At 39.5% G+C, this 25,738-nt stretch overlaps 1 protein-coding gene across 2 annotated transcripts in view; it reads right to left on the bottom strand.

The window, feature by feature from the left end:
• LOC126281265 (phosphoribosylformylglycinamidine synthase) overlaps positions 1 to 25,516 on the bottom strand; it is a 194,584-nt gene extending 169,068 nt beyond the window's left edge. The window contains exons 1-2 of one of the 2 annotated variants that reach the window (XM_049980080.1): positions 25,327 to 25,516; positions 7,556 to 7,827 (exon numbers count right to left, since the gene is read on the bottom strand). In XM_049980080.1, the coding sequence (XP_049836037.1) occupies positions 7,556 to 7,827; positions 25,327 to 25,395 (341 nt within the window). In that variant the 5' untranslated portion in view covers positions 25,396 to 25,516. Of the gene's footprint in view, positions 1 to 7,555; positions 7,828 to 25,174; positions 25,234 to 25,326 lie in introns of those variants that run through there. The other variant, XM_049980081.1, reaches the window with a different exon arrangement.
• Positions 25,517 to 25,738: the final 222 nt, after the last annotated feature.

The raw sequence follows: 25,738 nt of genomic DNA on the forward strand, positions 1-25,738 counted from the left end.
TGTTGAGAATTTCAGAGGGAGCATTAGGCAACAATTGACTAGCACAGGGGAAAGGCATCCAGAAGAAGACAAATGGGTAGCTTTAAAGAGACGAAACAGTGAAGGTAGCAGAGGATTAAACACGTTAAAAAGAAATCCTTGAGTGACAAGGAGATACTGAAATTAACTGATGAAAGGAGAAAATACAAAAATTCAACAAATGAAGCAGGCGAAAGGGAATACAAAAAATGAGATTGACAGAAAGTACAAAATGGCTAAGAAGGAAAGGCTAGAGGACAAATGTAAGGATTTAGAAACATATAACATTAGGGGAAAGATAGATACTGCCTATAGGAAAATTAAAGAGGTATTTGGAGAAAAGAGAAGTAGCAGTATGAATTTCAAGAGCTCAGATGGAAAACCAGTCCTAAGCAAAGAAGGTAAAGCTGAAAGATTGAAGGAGTATACAGAGGGTCTTTATAAGGGAGATGAACCTGTAGGCATTATTATAGAAATGGAAGAGGATGTACACTCAGGTTCATAAATTAAGGATAATGCTGATACATGGTGAAACAACACTCTGGTGGGTAGTTTGCAGGTTTAAATCACCTCTTGATATGACCATGGAGTGCATTTGACCTGTGGTCGTCACACGGGGGCGATGGCAGCAGTCCACATACACAGAAGTGTGTTTGTGCATGTCAGAGTACGGTGCAGCGAGTTAAGTGTGCAGACATTTTCAGATATGCCAATGGTGACTGTGTGTTGAAAATGGCTCAAAGAACACATATTGATGATGTTATGAGCGGTAGAATACTAGGACGACTGAAGGCTGGTCAAACACAGCAGGTCGTGGCATGGGCCCACCGTATGCCACAAAGTGTGATCTCAAGATTATGGCAATGATTCCAGCAGACAGGAAATGTGTGCAGGCACAATAGTACAGGACGTCCACAGTGTACAACACCAAAAGAAGACCGATATCTCACCATCAGTGCCCGCACATGGCCATGGAGTACTGCAGGTAGCCTTGCTCGGGACCTTACCGCAGCCACTGGAACAGTTGTTTCCAGACACACAGTCTACGGACGACTGAACAGACATGGTTTATTCACCCAGAGACCTGCAAAGTGCATTCCACTGACCCCTGGTCACAGGAGAGCCTGTAATGCCTGGTGTCAATGACACAGTACATGGTCATTGGAACAGTGGCCCCAGGCTTTGTTCACAGACGAGTCCAGGTATAGTATGAACAGTGATTCTCGCCGGGTTTTCATCTGGCGTGAACCAGGAACCAACCCCCTTAATGTCCTTGAAAGGGACCTGTATGGAGGTTGTGGTTTGATGGTGTGGGGTGGGATTATGATTGGTGCACGTACATCCCCTCATGTCTTGGATGGAGGAACTGTAACAGGTCAGGTGTATCAGGACGTCATTTTTGCACCAGTATCTCCACCTTTTCAGGGGTGCAGTGGGTCCCACCTTCCTCCTAATGGATGATAACGCAAGGCCCCACTTAGTTGCCTTCATAGAGGAGTACCTTGAAACAGAAGATATCAGGCAAATGGAGTGGCCTGCCTGTTCTCCAGAACTAAACTCCATCGAGCACGTCTGGGATGCTCTCGGTCGCCATATCGCTGCAAGTTTTCAAACCCTTATGACACTTCAGGAGCTCTGATAGGCACTGGTGCAAGAATGGGAGGCTATACCCCAGCAGCTGCTCGACCACCTGATACAGAGTATGGCAACCCGTGTGCATGGTGATCATATCCCATACTGATGTCGGGGTATATGTGCAGGAAACAGTGGCATTTTGTAGCACATGTGTTTCGGGACGGTTTTCTCAACTTATCACCAATACCGTGGACTTACAGATCTGTGTCATGTGTGTTCCCTATGTGCCTATGCTATCAGCGTCAGTTTTGTGTAGTGCCACATTGTGTGGCAGCTCATTTTGCAATTATTCTTAATTTATGAGCATTAGTGTACATGAAGATGAGATGGGAGACATGATACTGTGGGCAGAATTTGACAGATCACAGGAAGACCTATGTTGAACCTGGGGCCCAGGAGTAGATGACATTCCATCAGACCTACTGATAGCCTTGGGAGAGCCAACCAAGACAAAACTCTTCCATCTGGTGTGCAAGATGTATGAGACAGGCAAAACACCCTCAGATTTCAAGAACAAAATAATAATTTTATATTATACTTTCTGACTTGCTCCAAACCCACAAGAGTCATCTCATTTTTGGGTCTATTCAACGAAAACTGAATCTAATCTAATCTATTCCAATTCCAAAGAAAGCTGTTGCTGGCAGATGCGAATGTTACTGAACTAACAGTTTAATAAGAATTGGCAGCAAAATACTAACACGAATTCTTTACAGAAGAATGGAAAAACTGGTAGAGTTGATCCTGGAGAAGATTAGTTTATACTCTGGAGAAATGTGGGAGCACATAAGGCACACTGACCTTACAACTTATCTTAGAGCATAGGTTAAGGACAAGAAAACCTACGTGTATAGCATTTGTAGACTTAGGGAAAGCTTTTGACAATGTTGACTGGAATTCTCTCTTTGAAATTCTAAAGGTAAAAGGGGTAAAATACAAGATGCGAAAGGCTATTTACAGCTTGCACAGAAACCAGATGGCATTATAAGAGTTTAAGGGCATGAAAAGGAAGCACTGATTGAGAAGGGAGTGAGACAGGGTTGTAGCATATCCCCAATGTTATTCAATCTGTACATTGAGGAAGCAGTAAAGGAAGAAACAGGAAAATTTGGAGAAGCAATTAAAGTTCAGGGAAAAGAAATAAAAAATTTGTAGTTTGCTAATGGCATTGTTATTCTGTTAGAGGCAGCAAAAGACTTGGAAGAGCAGTTGAATGGAATGGACAGTGTCTTGAAGGAGGATATAAGATGAATAACAACAAAAGCAAAACAAGAGTAGTGGAATGTAGTAGAATTAAATCAAATGAGACACTGAAAGTAGTAGATGAGTTTTGCTATTTGGGTGGTAAAATAACGGATGATGACTGAAATAGAGAACTTATACAAGGTAGACTAGCAATGACAGGAAAAGCATTTCTAAGGTAGAGTAATTTGTTAACAACGAATATAGATTTAAGGGTCAGGAAGTCTTTTATGAAAATATTTGTATGGAGTATAACCATGTATGGAAGTCAATCATGGACAGAAATAGTTTAGACAAGAGGAGAATAGAAGCTTTTGAAATGTGGTGCTATTGAGAGATGCTTAAGATTAGATGGGTAGATCAAGTAACTAATGAAGAGGTACTGAATACAACTGGGAGAAACAAAATTTGTGACACAAATAACTATAAGACGGAATTAGTTGATAGGACACATTCTGAGACTTCAAGGGAAAACCAACTTAGTATTGGAGGGAAGTGTGGGAGGTAAAAATTGTACAGGGAGACCAAGAGATGAATACAGTAAGCAGATCCAGAAGGATGTAGGTTGTAGCAGTTATTCGGTGATGATGAGGGTCGCCCAAGATAAAGTAGCATGGAGAGCTGTATCAAACCAGTCTTTGGACTGAAGACCAAAACAACACAAACCTCAAAGTTCTGGGACAGTTGTAATATCAGCACTTCTTTCAGAACAGATAAAGATGTTTCCCGTTCCTTGCTCCAAGAAAATTGTGGTGGCCGTGCCTTTGGAAATCCTTAATGAATCATATATGCCAGAAGTACCATCCAGGGAACGTTGAAAATTTGCTACAGCTCTTACTTCTTCTGGATCAAAAAAGGCTCCATTTCTGTTAACTAGATGTTGCAAAATTTTTATTTCTTGGTCAACACAGAGCCAATTTTTTGAATCCAGAACAAGACCTGTGTCATGGAAACACTTTAAAATAATTATCAGGTGCCTTAGAAGCTCTTTGAGAACATAACAATGTCACTGAGGCATTAAAGATACATCATATATTTAAGCTTTCAAAGCAGGTTGTCAGGTGCGCATTCATATGCCGTTGGAGCATTGTATGAAATCTCTGAACTAACAGAAGGGACGTCAGGTTTGATGAAAGTTGGAAAGTTGTTTTTCTTGTCAGCCTCATTAACCTCATATGAGGGCAGCCAGACTGCATATCCACAAGGATAGAAATATTTTGCTCCCTTCAGAATGTCTATCGTGTCATTTCACGGATGTCCCAAAAACTTGTCCCCTACCTGGGATTTCACTGTCCTTCAACCAATTTCCACAGACAATCACAAAAAGTAGTTCTCAAAGAGCTAATCAGGTTTGTCATTTCTGAGATGCTTCTTCCCGGTCACCAGGCCTTTACAATCTGCCCTTTGTCAAAATTGCTTAGTCAGTGCATTTCTTCCCTTGTGCCCTGCAAAGCACTAGAATGATTTCTCATTTGTCTCTACTCTGCATGTATACTTTCCTTGTCGCGTCACTCTCCCACAATGCCATCAAGTAGAGTTCAGTATCACAGGGGGCAATGGTCATAATGTTTTGGCTCATCAATGTTTATTAGGTATGATGGCAACAAACGGATGTGCACGGCCCCTTTGAGGATGACCACATTGAAACAGGTATCAATGAAAATGAAGTGGCTGTAGCAACAGTGACTACCAAACACAAAGGGCAGTTAAAACAATCAGAAAGATTTACATCTTTGACAAAAGAGGTAAAGAGTTAGGTGTCATGTCTCAATCAGGAACTCTAAACATTTAGCTCTGGACAGGAAAGTGTGGCTCATGTTTAGAAAAATAGTCGACCATGCACTGGACAGACATGTACCTAATAGCAGAGTTCAGGACGGGAGGTATCTTACTTGGTATATGCTTCTGTAAAGAAACTTCTAAAGAAACACAGAATACTGCATAAAAGGTGTAAAAAAAAGGATACACCTATTGGCAGAATGGTACTGTACAAAACACATTTGGCTATCAAAATGGCAAAGTGTGAAGCCCTCAAGGCTAACCATAACAGAATCTTACCGAAAGACCTCTCACAAAATTCAGAGAAATCTTGTTCATATGTAAAGACTGTCAGTGAGATCAAAATCAGTGGTGTATCCATTTTCAAATGCTCCTTACCATACGGAGGTATGGAAGTTGTGCCCCATTTTAGTTCTCACACCATGTGTTCTGTCATATTTCAAATAAATAGCCACTGCAAAGATGAGTAACATAGATATTAGTGTCAGTGGTACTGAGACCATTGAAACTGCTAAAAGTGAGCAAATCTTCAGTGTCAGATGGAGCACCCACCATTCCACACACAATTTGCAGTTGAGTTAGCTCCTCTATTAACCATAATATACTGTAGATCACTCAAAGAAAAAACTATCTCCAGTACTTGGAAAAAAGCACACAACAAACCCATCTCCATGAATTGTAGTAGAACTGATCCACAATACTACTGTCCAATACCTCTGACAACAATCTGAACTCAAATGTAACTCGAACAGAACAACATTCTCCACGTCGACCAGCATGGATTCCAAAAGCATCAGTGATGTGAAACACAACTTGCCTTTTTCACTCTACATAATGAAAGTAGTGGATCAAGGTAAACAAGTAGTTGCAGCATTTCTTGACACCAGAAAAGCTTTTTGACACAGTACCACAACAACACTTATTAACGAAAGCACAATCATATGGGGCATTTAGTCAATTTTTTGAGCCAAGGGAAAGCATTGCGAAAATGCTGAGAAACTTGAACTGACACATGATTGAAGACAGACACAGACTGTCACATCAAAGCCCACTCACAAAGTTTCAACAGCCAGTGTTAAGTGGTGAATCTAGGATTACACTACACCTCCCTACTATGTACCATCCCCAGATGGACTACAAAGGCCAGCAATACTTGTTACAGCACACACAGAGGCAATCGAGCAGTCATTCTTTTGGCATCTCCTGTGCAAATGCAATGGAAAGAAGCCCTAATAAGTGTTACAAATAAGTGCTACAATGGGAAAGACCTTCTGCTATGCACTTCACAGTAGTTGTAGTGTTTAGATGAAGATGTGCATGGGCTCCTACTGCATGATCTTTTCTGTACATTTTGTTTCCTTAAATACTGATAAATTCAACTGTACACACAGTTCCCTATGTATCTGATCTGTTTAAAGAATCTTTCAAAACTGTAGGAGGTTACTGTTTGTAAATGTTTCAGATAACTTGACAGCTCCTGTGTGAGATGTTTAACTATCCCATGTGATGGTTTCAGATAACCTGACAGCTACTGTGTAAGATGTTTAACTATCCCATGTGATGTTCTACTTGCAATGTATCCATAAATACTATGGATGAGCACCTATTTGTAACAAATGATGAACTTAATTCAAGAATTAGATAATATATGGAAATGTAACAACGTGGAGTATATCCACTGCATCTGATTAATTTCAATAAATAAACAAATACTTTTTCTTGCCTAATCTATATGTAATAAACAGCATTCCAAAATTCTTTTACAACTTTTATTACTCCAATTATTATTATTTGAATTAGAATTTATATTTAGCTGAGTACCGGGACAAAGGTATTCTTTACAGAAATCTTATCTTTAATGAATTATTCAATATTTAAGATCTATAAGACCAAGGATATTCAAAATTTCAAACCTACTAATAAGTTTCTGTTGCAGGATTGATATCCCTTATTTTAATGCCCTGATTTTCTTCCATAAAAAGCACCTTAACTTCTTTCAAAATATTTTAGTTTACAAAATACTGGTAATCAAAAACTACCTTTTTGTAAGAAATGCTAGATGTGCAATTTACACAACAGAACCCTTAAAAAATGAATTTTCTGTCAATGAGATGTGTATGATGCCAAGGAAAACACACTAGTTAATCAAATATTTTAATTACCAGATTTTATTTCTGAAATAGCTTTGGCAGGCTGTGACAGAAACAGTGGGAGAATTGTTTTAATCTAAAAATCCATCTATAAAGTAGAATTTAGTGTAACTGCTATTTGAAGAATACAGATCCAACTATTAAAAAAAGTTGTTTCATTTTTGAATGTGTATACGTATTACTGTTTTCTAAATTATTGACTACAACATAATTGAGAAGTTTTTCACCCATTCGCAAATAATTTGTAGATAACTTCCTACGCATGTACACGATGAAACTATACAGAAACACAGTGGACAATGCCTCATGCAGTTACAGCTGAAAATGTAAGGTTGAGGAACCTATGTTTATTTGTGAAAATATGCCACTCGTAGAACTATGTTTACATTGGCTCAGTGGATGTCAATGTAAATTACAGGCCCACTATTTTAAACAAAGATTGTGCTACATTCAACCGTAAGCTGAAAATTTCTTAGCATCAGTTACTATTTCTATCATCATTTGAGGCTACAAAGGCAAACTCAAATGAGATGTAGGCAAGTAAATTAACAAATTGTAAAATGTTGAAATACAGTATGTAATAGTTATATACCAAAGCACTTTTTCACGAAATATTGAAATATTTGTTCGTTGGTATATTACATTTTCAACTGTCATCCTTGAAATGTAAAACTATATTTTTTCCAACAAGTGGGACTTACAGTAAAAAATATTTATTGTCATGAGCTTACCTTGGACCTATCTCAATAATCATGTTCTCCTTCCCTTTTGCTTGTAGGTAAGGCTTGTGCTGAACGTCATCAGGTTTGAAGGGTGATCCCAAAATCCATTTCAATTTCTCCAGTTCTCCAGTTGACAGAGGTTTGCTTATCTCGACATAAAAGCATATTTCTGTATGTAGAGCTTCTATTTTTGCCTCTGCTCGAAGCTGCTTTAATTTCTCGCATTCTGACGACACACTCAGGCCCGGCTTCTTGTACAGGTAAAGGATGTCCATCTTACTCTGAAGCAGAGGTTTGAAAGCAACTGTGAATTATCTCTAATCTATTACCACATGACACTGAATTTCCAGGGGGTCCGGAATATATGAGCAGTAGTGACGTCAGAGGTTATCAGAAAAACAACAGTCACAAAGCAAAAACAAGAACCAATCTTAAGGTCATGATCCTTGAACCCAAGCAGCCACATTACTTAATTCATATGGCTGGTTCCAGAGATAATGACAGATGGTACAACTGAAAGGCATAGAACAAGAGAGGAGGGGTGAGAAAAATAGTTTGAAACTGTCTCAACTTTAAAGTCTCCAAAGTTAAGTATTTCACAAAAGCATTTAAAAATTACTAGGTTTTTATTTCAAGTATAATACTTGAATTCACAAGAAATTGAGGGAGAAAAATAAAAATAATTCTCATGTATATAACCATTTTACTCAGCACATTTAACAAATATTGAAGAGAAACTCTGTACACATGATGGACATCTGTCACTTTATTTTCCGAATCAGCAGCAGCTTTATTGCTCCTTCTAACTTACAACAGTGCAACTACGACAAATATTATGCAATAAATTAAGAATGTTTATATTCATGGATTATGCACAAAATAAGACATTCAGCAGCTGATAGGAGCAAGTCTCTGAAAAATAACCATTTATCTCATGATAAAGTTGTGAAATATAACTCAAACTGCCATCTATATTGACATCATTTGAACCATATGGAAGGCCTTGTGTGTGTGTGTGTGTGTGTGTGTGTGTGTGTGTGTGTGTGTGTGTGTGTGGAGGGGGGGGGGAGGAGGTGCAAGAGTGTGCATGAAAAAGAGAGAGAGGGGGGAGGGAGGAGGGAGGAGGGAGGAGGGAGGGGGGAGGGGGAAGGGGAGGGAGGGAGGGAGGAGGGAGAAGGAGAGAGGGAGAGGCACCTTTATAACAATACAGAAGATATATGTGTTTGTTTGATTTTAACTGTAATATGCTCAGCAACGGAGAGCTCTGTGAGGTAAAAAGTCACATAAAATAGAGAACTGTCTGCTTACAAAGAGATAGAGGGGCTGGCCAGTACTTACCTCAGCTCAGTACAGCCAATAGAAACACAAAAAACAACCGAAAATTTAAGTTCCTAGCTTTCGGAATAAATGTTCCTTCATCAGGGAGGAGAGAAGGGAAAGAAAGGGAAGAAGGGAAAGTGGATTTAGTTACTCATAACCTGGGTTACTCATAACCTGGGTTATGAGTAACTAAATCCACTTTCCCTTCTTCCCTTTCTTTCCCTTCTCTCCTCCCTGATGAAGGAACATTTATTCCGAAAGCTAGGAACTTAAATTTTCGGTTGTTTTTTGTGTTTCTATCGGCTGTACTGAGCTGAGGTAAGTACTGGCCCACCCCTCTATCTCTTTGTTAGTAATTGTTTCACATCTTTATATGAGATTTTCCATTAATTAGTTAGAACTGTCTGCTTCTCAGACTATTTCCAAATAAAATCTATCAAAGCTTAACATGCTCAAATAACGCATCATGGGTATTTTACATTTGTGGGAGTTGACAACAAATTAAATTAGAAGGTAACAGGATTCTGTCGACACAGCTTGGTACAAAATGCGAAGGAAAATTACTGTTCAGCATCCAATTGAAAAAAGCGAAAAGAAAAAAAAAAAAAAAAAAAAAAAAAAGCCCTGCTCAGTTGTACTGGTGGCGAAGACACAACTGACCACTACAACAATAAAGGAACTGTAACAGCATTTGTCTTAAATGATCTGTGGTAACTTAAATCCAGATGTCCACAGAAGGATACGAACACTAAAAGCATACAGGGGTCACTCTCATAGTCTAAGAACTAAAGGAGGCCAGATCAATATAATCTCCCTAGGACACTGATTGGAAATAAATTTATTGGTCACTTTTGTCACCTGCCCATTTGCACTCCTAATATGCCAGTTTCTCCTCAACGAACAGTAATTAAGTAAGAAGGCAATATCTACTTCATGTCTCCTATTGTCGCAGTCAATTGTTCCAAAGACTGTTATGATACAAAACACCACACTTGGTATATCCTGTGCAAGATTGCCTAACTACTGCAACTGACATCCTTTTGAACCTGCTTACTGTAGTTAAGGCATTGTCACCATCTACAATTTATGTCCCACCCCCCTTCCTCCAACTTCCCTTCATTACCAAATTAAACATCAGTTGATGCCTCATGATGTGTCCTATCAACAAATCCTGTCTTCCAGTCAAGTTGTGCCACAGGATTCATTACCTCTTCACCTAGTTATCCAATCTAACAATCTAGTTTTTAGTATTCTTCTGTAGCACCACATTTCAGAAGCTTATACCAAGCGGGGTGCCACAGTGGTTAGCACAATGGACTCGCATTCGGGAGGACAACGGTTCAAACTCGTCTACGGCCATCCTGATTTAGGTTTTCTGTGATTCCCTAAATCGTTTCAGGTAAATACCAGGACGGTTCCTTCGAAAGGGCACAGCCGATTTCCTTCCCAATCCTTCCCTAATTAGAGCTTGTGCTCCGTCTCTGATGACCTCGTTGTCGACGGGACATTAAACACTAATCTCCTTTGCCTCCTCCAGAAGCTTACATTGTCTTTTTGTCTTAATAGTTTATCATCCACATTTTACCTCCATAGAAGGCTGCACTTTAGACAAATATCATTAGAAAAGATCCTTAATGTTTAAATTTATGAAACTTCATGCGACATAGTTTTAATCTGCCAGGAAATTTGAAATAAGTGTACACTCTGTTGCGGAATGGGAGATTCACTCTGGAAATTCAGATTTATACTCAATGTTAACACAATTCCCATTTCTCAAAAATGTTTATCTTTGATAACAGTGCACTGTCCTTGTTTTACTTCAAAACCTCTTTTCAAGACACTATATACTCCATTTAAGTGACCTTCCAGGAGCTTTGTTGTCTCTGACAGAATTGCAATGTCATCGCCGAATCTGTTATTTTTATTTCTACTCCACAAACTTTCATTTTCTGAAATTCTCCTCAATTTTCTTCATTACGGACTCAATATACAGTTAAAATGGGAGATGGGCCATGACATTGTCTCACTCCAAACTCCATTACAGCCTTCCTTCCACACTCAAGTGCAATCAACTTATGATGACGGTCCAATTCAACAGGACTGCAAGGAAATAGTTAATGAAAATAAGGAACCCAAATACAGGCTTCTCAAAGATGACAATAAATGCTCCAAATAGTTCAAGTCTATACATCTGGATTTTCTAAAATAGTTAAAAATTGCTGATATGAACTAAGAATTTTCAAGAGTCAAACAATGGAAAATTCAGGATGGAATAATGACAATATTATGAAAAGGATAGATTCCTACTCACCATACAGTAGAGATGTTGAGTCACAGACAGACACAACCAAGAGACTGCTAAGCAATTAAGCTTTCAGTGAAAGACCTCCTTCTGAATTAGGTAAAACACACACACACACACACACACACACACACACACACACACACACACACACACACACAGCTCCAGCTCCTCCACTTATGACCACTGTCTCTGACTGCGACAGCCAGACACAGCATTTTTCAAGAATTATTTAAAAGGGAAAAAAATTAATTGTCACTTACCAGCAACCTATTATTGTAAATAAATACAAGAAAATTATTTTCTGGAAAACTGTTTTGAGAAACAGGTGGAGGAGTGGATGCCACTCACCGACATCTCCTACTAGTGTGACAACAAAGTAGTCATCAAAAAACAACATAAAAAAACACCTACTACAGAAGTGGCATGTAATATATCTTCCACTGTAACAATAAAATAATCAATTACTGATTACATTATATCATCTTCCATGTGGTGTTCACGAACTAGAAAGCTCAGCTCTGGAACATCTGACAGAGACAAGGGGCCTCACAGAAGCCTGAACTAAAACAAAAAGAACTCTATGCTTTTATTATCAAAATGAGATCTGAAATACTTAACACATATACGATGTATTACGATAGTGTCAAACAGAAACACTCAAATGTGAAACAGAGAACTAAATCTTAACAACAGTACACACATGATCTTGTGTTACAATGACTATAGAACAACTGCTAAAATACATAGGGCAGGAATAAATGTCACTTACAATGGGCGTATTAGCTCTGTGTCATGACTGTTAGAGGTCAGCAGTACAAACACAGCATAAGGAAATAAATTCTCACCGAGTTTTGGAATCCGTCAAACAGCTTATGAGTAACTGCTTACACCGGCCAGAAGGCAGAAAGTAAACCAGGCACTAAAAATCACTGTAGCAGCAATTTCCAGTAAAACAGTGAGTGCAAAGTGTAAGAAAGAACAAACCGTTCAAAAGAATACTCCACCTTCCACAGAGAGCAGCAGCTCAGAAGGGGTTTGGCACCACCAGAACCGGGCCATGGAGTGCCACCCGGTTCAGTTTCCAGACAGAACTATGAGAGGTGGAGACTGTGCAAATCACGGTGCCTCCCGTGGCCTCTGCTACTTCTGCTGCTTCTTTTTTCTGTGCTGGTAGAGACACACAGGATTTTACTCCGGGACTTCCTAATGTCCACATGCAAGTCACTCTCTTGCACTGGTTGACAGGCCGAACCTCATGTCGAAAAACATTTCACCTGACACTAGATGAAATCTGACCCAACATACAGCAACATTCTGATTAAGCATTACAATAATTTCTCTACTAGTGAGGTAGGGAGCAGACATGGGAAGCAGCAGTTCACCCAGATGAGCCTGTAAGCACCCTGATCAGAGATTTATTCCACAGAGAAACCGGAGGTGTTCTCCAGGAACTGAACTCAGAACCTCGACATCAGAGGATCCTGTCAAGATACTTAAACTGATCTTGTAGAATACAGACTTTTCCGAAGCAATACATATTCACATTGGCAAAGCTACATCAACTGTTACATTCTGCCCATGCAACGAAAGAATATATTATAACACAATGTAATTACATCCTGACAGGTGCTGACATTATCAGTCGAATGACCACAATCATGAGCCGATTACATGTTGATTAGGCATGTAAATCAATTATGCATGACATTCTGAAAATACCAACGTGTTGTAGAAGGATTAAACTACAAGAATTAGAATAATTATGTGATTGTCATATATCACTTTTATTAAAAAGTCCAAAATAGTGTTTGTCATTACGAAAAGTTCTTCCCCGTTACATTTACAACTACTCTGTGATTCATACTTTAGTGCCTGACAGAGGGTTCATCATATCCCTTTCACACTATTTCTCTACTGTTCCACTCTTGAACAGTGTATGAGAAATATAAGCAGTTAAATCTTTCTGTGTGAGTTCTGATTTCTCTTATTTTATTATTCTCCCTATGTACATGAGTGCCAACAAAATATTTTCACATTAGGAGGAGAAAGTTGGTGACTGAAATTTTGTGAAAAGATCCTGCCGCAACAAGAAACACCTTTGTTTTAATGATGTCCACCCCAAATCCTGTATCATGTCCATGACAGTTGCTCCTCTATTTCTTGATAATACAAAATGTGCTGCCCTTCTTTGACCTTTTTTATGTTCTCCTTCAATCCTACCCCACACAGCAATACACTAGCAGAAGGCGGACAAGCGTAGTGTAGGCAGTCTTTTCAGTTTATTTGTTGCAGCTCCAAAGTGTTCTGCTAATAAAAAACACTGATTCGTCTTCCCCACAACATTATCTTCCAGTTTTAGTTATTTGTAATTGTGGTCCCTAAGTACGTAGCTGAACTGAGAGACTTTAGACTTGTATGATTTATTGTGGAACTAAAATTTAATAGATTCCTTTTGATACTAGTGTCGATGGCTTCACACTTACCATACATACAGTCAACTGGTTTTGACCATCTGATGAACTACACAAGATGGCAAATGGCAGCATCACCTGCAAGCAGTCTACAAGGGCTGCTCGGACCGTCTCTTAAATTGTTTACGTATATCATGAACAGCAGAGGGTCTATAACACTTCCTAGGGGAATGCCTAATATTACTTCCATTCTACTCGATGACTTTTTGACAATTACTATGGACTCTGACCTTCCTAACAGGAAATCACGAATCCTGTCACACAACTGAGACGATACTCCATAGGCAAACAATTTGATTAGAAGAAGCATTTGAAGAACGGTATCAACAGCCATTTATTAATGACCTATGCAGTGGCGGAGAGAAACTTTTATCTGCACGATCTCATGTTGGTGCCACATGGAAAGGACAACCATAGAGCTAAAAAAGTCCTCACTTCTGCTGTAAACATATAGAACAGGAGTAGGTCAGCACAGCTTCCTGCAGGGCTAGAAACATGGAGTATGTTTTTAGTTGTGAAGTCACAGTACTGGGGTAATAAAAAGGCTGATGACACCATGCACCCTTTCATTTGTTGCTCAGTTGTCTCTCATCTGTGGCTTACCAGATCTTTGCTAACCCAAATATCGCCAGAGCAGTCTGGTGCAGTGCTCAGCAGTTCCCATTACCAGGGAGACAGATCCGCAGAGTCTAGCCTTGCTATTCATTGCATCGCATCTCTACAATGTGGTATCGGCGGATGCCAGACTTGAGGCAACACACGCCTGGAGTCAAAGCTTCGAGCTGTCGGCCACCTACAAGCTGCCACTAAGGCTGTAAATGATATGGTCCGTGCCGCACCATGCAATGAATCTCTAGAACTCTCTTGCTTAATTAACACCCTTCATTCTATCTTTCTGTAGCCCCCCCCCCCCCTCCAAACCCCACCCCAAGTGCATTTGAAATTCGAACCATATTCTTAGTGTCCAACACAAGCATGGAAGTTATTCTATCTGCTGCCATCTTGTCCGGGCGTTTTAACGTGCTACAGCCTGGAGCAAGCAAACTTCTCTATGCCAAAAAGGAATGGCTCCATCAAATTTCATTTGCATTGAAGAACATTTCTAAAATGAGGTAATACAAAATTCCCCTAATTGTTTTTTTTCCGTAACTGTCACATCTGTTCCAAAATATTTGTACAGCACGTTTCAGCAGAAATACCAGTAATAGGATGAGAAGTCCGACACTGCCACTGTCACATCAATGTGAGAATTTCTCTGGATGTAAGACAGTGGTTACCTAACAGTAGGGAAGGGGGCGACAGTTAGGAGTTACCAGCTCCTTACATTTAGGTTTTCTGTGAGTTCCCTAATACATTCTGGGTTAATGTGGGGCTGTTTCTTCACCAAAGATGTAACACGAAACACAAACTGCAAAAGAAGATATGTCCTACAATACAGTATTGCCTCACTACGTTTACTTGGCACTCCAAAAACCAGATTTTGTAAATTGATTTTCCCATACCACTCAAAATGGTGGAAATCCAGTTCTACCTGATGGTTTTCACTTCTACAATCGAATTTTGCTTCCATCTAAATGCAAAATGTGCTTGGGTTTTCAGTTTATGTTTTCCTTTTAAAAATTTTTGGCTAATGTTGTCACTGCAGTCAAGAAGCAGAAATATTAGACTGATCATAAAGCTGTCTACCTCTATTATTTAACCGAAGAGAAATAGCGACTGTGCTGACTTAATCAGAAACTGGAACAGCTGCTTTTCAGACAGCATATTTGAGTGGGCTAGCAAATCCATTGTCTGGGATTTTCAGTGTTATGGGCAAGTTTGAAATAATGGAAAAACTGGCAATGAGAGCTTAGTGGCATATGTGTCGGAAAGTTAATTTTAGAATGAATCTCAAGATCTCCACTTTCTCTCTCCTCATTTCTGAAATATGAGAATGCTTTCTTATCCAGCAGGAAAGGAAGAAATATTATGTGCTGTAGAGATCTCTGCAGGAGAATTCTGCAAAGTGGAATCGAAAAGCAGCAACTGGGCGAGGGAAGGAGCAGAGAATTCAAGAGCACCAGACCTGATTACAACACTTGGTGTAACAACGTTGATGATGCACAAAGCTATGTCAATGTGTGTCTGTGTCAAGTAACTGACATATCAGACTTCGACAACAACTGACTGCGTGATTGGTGGAAATAAAAATCACCAATACTTCCACAACTATTAGACGTGGTCTCAGCTCTCTGTGTGTGCAAGTTGCATTTATGTGAGTGTGTGTGTGTATGTGTGTCTACTGCTGACAAAGGCCTTAATGACCGAAAGCTTTAATTGTGTGAATCTTTTTATTGTGCCTATCGCAACTCAGCATCTCCGCTATATGGTGAGCAGCAACTTTCCTTCTCTGGTATTGTTACATTCCATCCTTGATTTTCCATTGTTTGAAACATATTAGTGGTATTCCTGCCACTAGTGCTGCATGTGAAAAGACATTTAGTAGGGCAAGTAAAATTATTCAGAAAAAAGATTACAAATAATTCCTAAATATGGTGATGAACTTTTGTTTCTTAACAAGTATTGTAAACATGCAGACAAATGATTTCAAGTTTGTGATAAATTTTAACTTAAAAAATGGATAAACTAGAAAAAATTTAAGATGTATTGTTACATCACAGCTTTTTGTGTGTTGGTTACGTTTCAACAAATACCAGAAATTGCAACAAAAAAAAATAATTCATGACTGTTTTAATTTAATAAAATTATGTAAGTGCATACAAATTTGTTTAGTATTTCTCTTCTGCACAGTATGCTGAAATTTGTTCATATCTGCTCTGTTTTGTTAGTTATTGGTTAGTAATTCGTAAATATTATGTATGTTTCTAATGTCATTCTAAATTATTTACATGTCTTCTTAAAAATAGAGGGAAACGAGCACAACCACAAAATAATATGGGACTGAGTTAAGTACTGTGTATGAAATCAGGCATACACAGGTGGGTATATGCTTTAGGGTACAAAAACAACTGTCAGCAACAACTCACATTGAAATTTCCCAGTGCCCGGGTATAATCACCTGTTGCACATATGTAGTGTTAGAGGATTGATACTAGTTGGATGCAAAAATAATTTGGTAAGTTGGTTGATTAGGAAATTGTTCAATAGTGATTTCATAAATGAGCAACAGTTCATACTGTCAGAACAGAAGAGGATAGATATGCATTTCGCCAGGGAGACTGCCTACAGGAATAGTTTGGAACGGGCTGTCACTGGGCAGTTTCACTCCAGGGTGATGTTTTTGGTCCAATAAATTCAAAAGCGAATGTGCCACTGGGCCATAAAGCTGGCAACCGTAGTCTAATCGGGATGAGAACAGAGCTCAGTTAATGTAGAGAGGCGTAGTGCAATCTGCTCCCCAAGAGGTTTTAGCAAGGAAGCAGAGAGAATTAAAATTTTGTATGCAGCTAGTCTTCGGCCGACAGATACAGTCCAATATTGCTATGTTAGATTTTTATGAAAGAAGAATTCAGTGTCAGGATTGACTGTAGTACGGGAGGGGTCAATAGAAACAGGAGCAGCAGCTTCAGGGGCACCGGTGAACACATCAGAGACATCGCCCAGAACCTCACCAGTCCAGTCTGACAGAAAAAGACTGAAGCTACAACAGAAATATACAAATGCCAGATGGATCTTCAAAGAACCCATTAGGGTAACTGGTCTATCAGGCAGTGAGAAGGAAGTGACAGGATCACCAAAAAGTGGTCACTGTCACAAAAATCGTTATGTAGCGTGGACTGTAGCGAAACCACAAAACTGAGGAAGAACTCGCAAAGTTGATAGCCAAAATGCAAAATGGTGCCATGCCCAGCAATGATGTGGGTAGAAGTACTGTCACTGAGGCAGCACAAATTAAGGCTGGAAAGAATCTGTTGGCTACATGTTCCATAGGTCGTTTGAACGATTCTCTTATCAAAATTATGGGGAACAAATCAATTTACATGTACCGGTACACATAATAAGTGTTAATTGATGAACACATTATTTTTTAGTCCTGTTCATCCCACTATGCTTAAAACAAGTTAATGTTTTTTTTTAATTTTTTATGGGCTATGAATTTTTAGATTGACATTAGTTGATGAAGTATACATTGTCCAGCAGAAATGATTTTAGGTTAGATTTAAAACTTTCTTTTCTACCTGTGAGATTTTGTGGTATTGCAGAATGATCAAAAAATTTGTTGCTCCATATTAAACTCATTTCTGAGCCATTGACATCTTTAATAATGTGTAATAAAGGTTATTTCTCTCCTCTATTGTTGCAGGTTCGGCTACCACTATTCTCCTCAAATTGTTGGTTGGTTGGTTGATTTGATGGAGCGGACCAAACAGCGAGTTCATGGGTCCCATCGAATTAGGGAAGGAAACTGGCTGTGCCCTTTCAAAGGAACCATCCCAGCATTTGCATCAAGTGATTTAGGGAAATCATGGAAAACCTAAATCAGGATGGCTGGATCCAGATTTGAACCCCCACCCTCCCAAACACGAGTCCAGTGTGCTAACCACTGCGCCACCTCGCTCGGTTTCAAATTGTGATAAATTATTTAGATGAATTTCACTAGTGAATGTATGTACTGGTGTAGTTAAAATTCCCAACTTCTTGAAGAGATACTTACATGACGACCACAGGTGAACACTGCATATTGTTCTTACTGCTCACTTTTGTGCATTCAGTGATTTCTTAGTGATTAATTACCCCAGAAAATTATTTCATAAGACATTTCCGAGTGGAAATACGCAAAAAATGTCAGGAGAATAATCATTTGTTTCCAAGACTAGCAATTATACAAAGAGCACATGTAGACGAACGTATTTGTTTGAGAAGCTCATAATATACTCATTCCAGTTCGTTTTCATCAATATCTACACTAAATATTTTGGAGCAGTCTATCCTATTTACTGTCTCCTGTTCATGTGCTACGTCAATTGCTGGTATACTCTCTCTGTTGCACAAAACTGACTAAAGTGTATTTTTCTCAAAATTAAGAGAGAGTGTATTTTAAGAGAACCACTTCATAATTCTTTGGAAAATATCATTTGCCAACTCTTCTGTTGCTTTCTCTCTAATGGGATTTGTTATAACACTAGTACTGTCTGCAAAAATTACCGATTCTGCTTCTTGAATGTTAAGTGGAAGGTCATTCACATACACAAGGGACAGGAATGGACATAAAATTGAACCTGTGGGACTCACTTTGTGATTTCTCCTGTCACTAAAATTTTCTACCTTTCCAACAATGTCTCAGTTATTTAATACAACTTTTTTTTGCATTCTGTTTGTTGAGTATGATCAAAACCAGTTGTATAAAAAACATTCAATTTCATACAACCCGAGATGTTCTAAGAGTTAAGTGATCTACACAATCAAACACCTTGGAAAGATGACACGAAATACCAGTTGGCATTATTTTATAATATATAAATTGCAATTTTGGTGGGTGAATGTATAAATGGTATTCTCAGTTGAGTAAACCTTCTGGAATTGAAACTGAAACGCTAAGCAAATTGTTTCTCCTTAAATGTGAGATGCCTCCTGATTCCATGATGTCTATCTAAGTAGACGCCAGTGATGAAACAGTACGGTAATTATTTAAGTCTTTCTTGTCACCTTTCTTATAAAGAGGCTTAACAGCTGCCTATTGTAACCTGCCTCGAAAAAATCCTCTGTGCCAACGACACATTACATATGTTACCAAGAAAATTATTTATTAAGTTAGAGCTACTTTTCCGAGTTATGTTGGAAATTTCACCAACTCCATATAAGCCTTTATATTTTAGAATTTTTGTAATTCTAATTTCAGTCGATGATGCTGGTGCTTATTCTTGTGGCTCAAAGTCTTTTGGACCGACATCTTTAGCGTATTCTCCTGCTGCTTCAACTGAACCATTTGACCCTAGTTTTGTCGCACTGCTCCATTTAGGAAATGATTCTTCAGTGTACTTGCAACCTCTGAATTGTCAGTCACAACACTGTCATTTAGTCTAATCGTTTGGTATCTTGTTCATTGACCGGCTGTCCTGTCTCCTGTATGACAATATTCCATGTGCCCAAGATATGAGGAAACACAGCATCGGACATAAATTTTTAATCTGTTTATTACAGACTGATTTCAGCTATTGTGTAGCTATCTTCAGTTCAATTATATCCAAGACAAGATGGACATCACAAATACAATCACACATGGTACCACACTGACATTACAAATAACAATTAGACCGTTACCTGTATGGTCAATGTGGTACCATGCGATTTTATTTAAGATGAGTCTTCATGACTTGGATATAACTGCACTGAAGATAGCCACACAGTACCTGAAATCTACCTGCAGATTAAAATTTTGTGGCTAATGATGCCCTTCCTCCTGTCTTGGGCTTCATTAACACAGTCATGGAGCATGCTGTTACTAATGGAAACAAACCTGGAGAATACCCTGTATAGTTTTAATCTTACTATCTGCAACTGATTGCTAACTTCCTTTCTGCTCTAATTACATCGCAGTTTCTGTGGACAACATAATCCAACCCAATTATTATCTGCATCATTAATTTCTATCAGAAACCTTATTCCTCTAGACATTTCAATGGCTTCCCTTAAAATATAACAGTATGTAAGTAATGTCAGACCTTGACTTATTCTGGCTTTTACATAAATTTCCCCAAGTCTGAGAGATTTTAATTCCCTTAGTTATCCATGGCTTACGCCTTTTGTAATGGGTTTTCTGAATAACTTATCAGGAAAGCCACTTTCAAATAAAAATTAAAAAAAGCACATCAAATAGATTGTAAGTATAGTGGTATGAATGCAATTAAAAAGCAATGTGTTCATTTAAGTTAACTATGACCATGTGTAGTGTATACCTGTAAACTAACTCGTTTCAAATCATTTCAATAAAAAGAATTGTTCAAATAATCTGTGGAACACGTAACTACCTAGGTTAAAAGCAGAAGGCCCGTACGAGACAAAGCGGTGCTTTCCCACATGGGATGCTGTGCATTCAAATACTGATGTAACAGATGAAATAGAATTGGAAAGAAAGGGGGGGGGGGGTTGGATTAAGTGGGACATCTGAAGGTATGTACGTGTTCCATCTAGAGGTAAACAAACATTAAAAATGGTGATCATCAGCATTGTTTGCCCTTGCACTGCTGTTAATTTCAGTGTGGCACGATGATTTATGTGCAAACCAGTGTTCAGATCTCCCTAGGTGGTCTCACAGAGCCAGTACACTACCGACAGAATGCGGGGAAGAGTTAGGGAATGGTCATCAACGAACCGTGTTTCTTGGAGAGCAACACAGATTGATGAACAATAGGAAATTTGCTGTTGCAGTCCCAAGAATGGGAGTGGAACAACGTCAATGAAAGCTGTCTTGGAGTATGATGACAGGGGAAGGGGGAGGGAGGAGTGGGGGAGGGGTTATCTGCCACCTCATGTGGCACTGGAGGTGCCTTCTTCAAAGATGCCCTGTCGCCGGTAGACACCAGAGGATGAAGCTGCTTCTCCAGTCAGATACGCGAACTGTTTCCTGAAGATGGTACCACAAGAGCCAAGAGAGGTGAGTGTTCACCACCTCCACAGTCAGGTTTATTTGTACGACTACCAGTGTGAACGTCGAGGGGGCAAATACACCAGGCACTGCCGATAACATGTCCGCAACAGAGGCAAAGGTTGATTTCACTAAGAATGGGCAATCTGACCTCCATTTTCTGCATTTTTCCATTCCATTCTTTGAGCAGGGCAGCACACTCCGGGAATTAGGGTAGACGACACAGACACGGGGCAGTGCGCATGGAGAATTTTGATGACGTGGTCGGTAACAGTCCCCGTAATTTGGGTCGTATGCTCACTGGTAAAACATCTGCCTGAAATGTTGGCTTTCAAAACACTAAATCGGGGATGGAGAATACGACTTTACTGCAGTGGTAACAAATGTTTTTGATCTTTTCTGGAAGCAAATCCCTATAATGGGCAAGGATGACTTTGCTGGCATCTAATCTGCGTCTGTCTGCCCCCAATGTACGCCAAGCCAAAAGTGGATACCTCACCTCTCCGAGTGTTCTCATAGTTCTTCGTCCATCTGCATTGTTAGGTCCCACTGAAAAACCAACTCCTATACCATGGCGTGGTTCTTATACCGTCTGATGGTAACAGGTCAACATGAAGCTGTTTGTATGAGTGTGCCACCTGGAAATTGATAGGCTGCCTTAATTATGATGGAACCACTCACAGCTTCTAAGGGAAGATAGTTTGCCAAATAAGCTTTCAATATTCCCTACAAAAGACTTCAGATTAGTTAGAAAGAAAAGACCATCCGTCTGTTCAGGTACGAATCAGGAATAGAGGGGAATAACTGTCCGCAAGTCCTTTGATTTTGCTTTTATCCCACAGCAGAGTCAAGGAGGACCTTGCCGTTGGTGGGGAGGCTTGCGTGCCTCGGCGATACAGATAGCCGTACTGTAGGTGCAACCACAACGGAGGGGTATCTGTTGAGAGGCCAGACAAAAGTGTGGTTCCTGAAGAGGGGCAGTAGCCTTTTCAGTAGTTGCAGGGGCAACGGTCTGGATGATTGACTGATCTGGCCTTGTAACAATAACCAAAACGGCCTTGCTGTGCTGGTACTGCGAACGGCTGAAAGCAAGGGGAAACTACAGCCGTTATTTTTCCCGAGGGCATGCAAGATATTGAATAGGATTGGGGAGAAGAGAAGTTTGTGGCACAACTTAACTAGAAGAAGGGATCGGTTGGTAGGAAATGTTCTGAGGCATGAAGGGATCACCAATTTAGTATTGGAGGGCAGCGTGGAGGGTAAAAATCGTAGAGGGGGACCAAGAGATGAATATACCAAGCAGATTTAGAAGGATGTAGGTTGCAGTAGGTACTGGGAGATGAAGAAGCTTGCACAGGATAGAGTAGCATGGAGAGCTGCATCAAACCAGTCTCAGGACTGAAGACCACCACCACAACAACAACAACAACAACAACAACAACAACGTCAAATACCCACCACGATGATACCTACTGTGATAGACGGCTCTCTCCTAGGGCACAGCCCACCCAGAGCAAAGACCACCTGGCGTGGTGGCCTGTGTCCTGCTGCACCCAAACAGACAGGCACTGTGTGTGTGTGTGTGTGTGTGTGTGTGTGTGTGTGTGTGTGAGTGTGTGTGTGAGTGTGTGTGTGAGTGTGTGTGTGTGTGTGTGTGTGTATGCGGGGGTTGTGACAGCTCGGACATCAATAATGCATTCCCCGAATGGTGAGGGAGCTAACACCGTACGGATACCAGGTGACCTCCAACACACACTGACTACTGTGCTGTGTAGAGAGTGATCTTCCTGCTCAAACAGTAAAGAATTTGGGGAAAGGTCGAGCTCAAACCCTTGTGTGGGGGCCAAATGTAAAATGAGAGGATAAAGTTGAAGAAGTCAGAATCGATGCCTTACGAGCAAGCTAGGATGTCAGCAGAGAATCTGCTGACAACTAGCAATACACTCAAAGAGACAAGAGCCTTAAATAACTGAAAACACTGCTTCAAAATATTAGTGTACAACATATAAAACTAAACTTTCTTAACTGCCCCCCCCCCCCCCCACACACACACACGTAAAAATATAGCACAGTGTAGCTTCAGGCTATCATGTATATCGTTCGCATGAGACAAATGTAACGTATTGCGAATACATAGAAAGAAGGATCCTTTATTGTATGATTATATGATAGCGGAAGAAACACTGGTAGCAGTTGCTTCTGCAAAATATCTGGGAGTATGCATGCGGAACGATTTGAAATTAATTGTTGGTAAGGCGGGTGCCAGGTTGAGATTCATTGAGGGAGTCCTTAGAAAATGTAGTCCATCAACAAAGGAGGTGGCTTACAAAATGCTCGTTCGGCCTATACTTGAGTATTGCTCATCAGTGTGGGATCTGTACCAGATCAGGTTGACGGAGGAGATAGAGAAGATCCAAAGAAGAGCGGCGCGTTTCGTCACAGTTTTATTTGGTAAGCTCGATAGCTTTACGGAGACGTTTAGCAAACTCAAGTGGCAGACTCTGCCAGAGAGGCGCTCTGCATCGCGGTGTAGATTGCTGTCCAGGTTTTGAGAGGGTGCGTTTCTGGATGAGGTACTGAATATATTGCTTCCCCCTACTTATACCACCCGAGGAGAATCACAAATGTAAAATTAGAGAGATTCGGGCGTGCACGGAGGCTTTCCGGCAGTCCTTCTTCCCGCGAACCATACGCGACTGGAACAGAAAAGGGAGGTAATGACAGTGGCACGTAAAGTGCCCTCCGCCACAGACCGTTGGGTGGCTTGCGGAGTATAAATGTAGATGCACTAACTGAGGTGATTTAAAATGGGGTAAACATGCAGACTTTGTCAGTACCAGGTAGAGTGCTTGCAACTACCTTTAATGAGTGCCTTTCATGCATGTCTGAAATATGGTTTCATACTGTGGCAAAAATCTTCTGCAGCTTCTACTTTTGGAATAAAAGTGAAAAACGATAAGATCAAATAAAAGTGCAAACCATGATTTAAAAACACGAAAATGTATAACCTTTACCATGAATATATATTATGTATATACTAAGTTTATAAATCAAAATGTAATGAGGAAAAATGGGACATACCCAAGCATAAAGCAAGATTACAAGCAGACTCACAACTTTCCTATGCCAATACAAATATGTTTCATAAATGTGGACTCTATATGAGAACAAAACTGTCCAATAAAATGTCACAAAATAAAATATGCTTAGTAAATAAGAATGCATCTGAAAGACCGACTACAAAATATTTTCAAAAGGGCCCCTACCACTTCGTCTATGCAATACCTGAATTTCTAATACAGGATCTACATGCAAAATGTTCGGAAGTATTTTTCCTAGTTAACACTAGATTTAAGTAAAATGTCCAATACCATCCAATATATTCTTTTGTATACAATCACAGTCGAACACTTGTCCTGTCATCATACTGTACAAGGCATATTTACATACACTGTGTGTAATTTTTGAACTATTTATCTTCGTTGTATTGTAATGGTAAATCCTACATCAGTGAAAGATGATTCTTGGTTGAATAAATGAATAGCTAAATTGACTGATTTATGACAATGTTCGTTAAAAGGGGAACAATAATAGCCCACAAACGAAATGTTACTTGTACCTAGGATTTGCTCAAAGATCATTGCTATCGGGTTATTAATAAGTGCTTTTTGCAAATAAAATTGAGTATCATATGGTTACGCCACACGTAACCCAGTAATTAGCGTATTACGTTCCTACACATTTACGCGAGTTCTTCGATGTAATTAAATGATAAACGAGATGATACTTGTACGATAAAAACAAAATCTGAACATAATTTATGAATAACGTATCTTGTTCGTTATTGTTTACACGCAACAACCTGTTGCGTGGCTTGCTACTCTTTCAGAAGTAAATGATCGGAATTGAAACTTGAATTCCATATAAAACATTGATTGTACTGCTACCTTTAAATCGATGTTTAGTCGTTTGAATGTAATACATTGATCTCAGAAGATATTAATAAATGACAGGGTCTAATGAGTTACGTAATATTATGAATTGCTGATGGCCGAAGAAGTACGAATCAGCATTTCTAAACAAATACCATCACACGTACCACTTTTCCCACGAACTCCTCCTTGGATGTTCTTCCAATTTTGATGGTTTCTTCGCAGATATACCGCATCTAATTTAATTTCCGGTGCATCAAATATTACTTCCGGCAATTTTTTGCAATAATTTAAATTCGCGCCTCGCAGAATGCGTGCTACAGTAAACAGGCAAAGATAATCAGATTCGTTGAAGATACTCCACTTCTGACCCAGAGAACAACAAGGAGGTTTGAATTTTTTTGAAAAATTTTAAAATACGAGACAAACGACTTAAAATGAGTTTAAACAGGCATGAATTTCTTATATGTGCATTCCCCCACCACTACGCTTACGTGCACGTTAGAATTTCCACACATCGAAGTTAGAAAAGCTACTTACGAAACTTCCAAGGTAGCTACAAGTGAAATTAGCAGTACG

This window comes from Schistocerca gregaria, chromosome 7, assembly GCF_023897955.1.
Source record: "Schistocerca gregaria isolate iqSchGreg1 chromosome 7, iqSchGreg1.2, whole genome shotgun sequence".
NCBI lineage: Eukaryota > Metazoa > Arthropoda > Insecta > Orthoptera > Acrididae > Schistocerca > Schistocerca gregaria.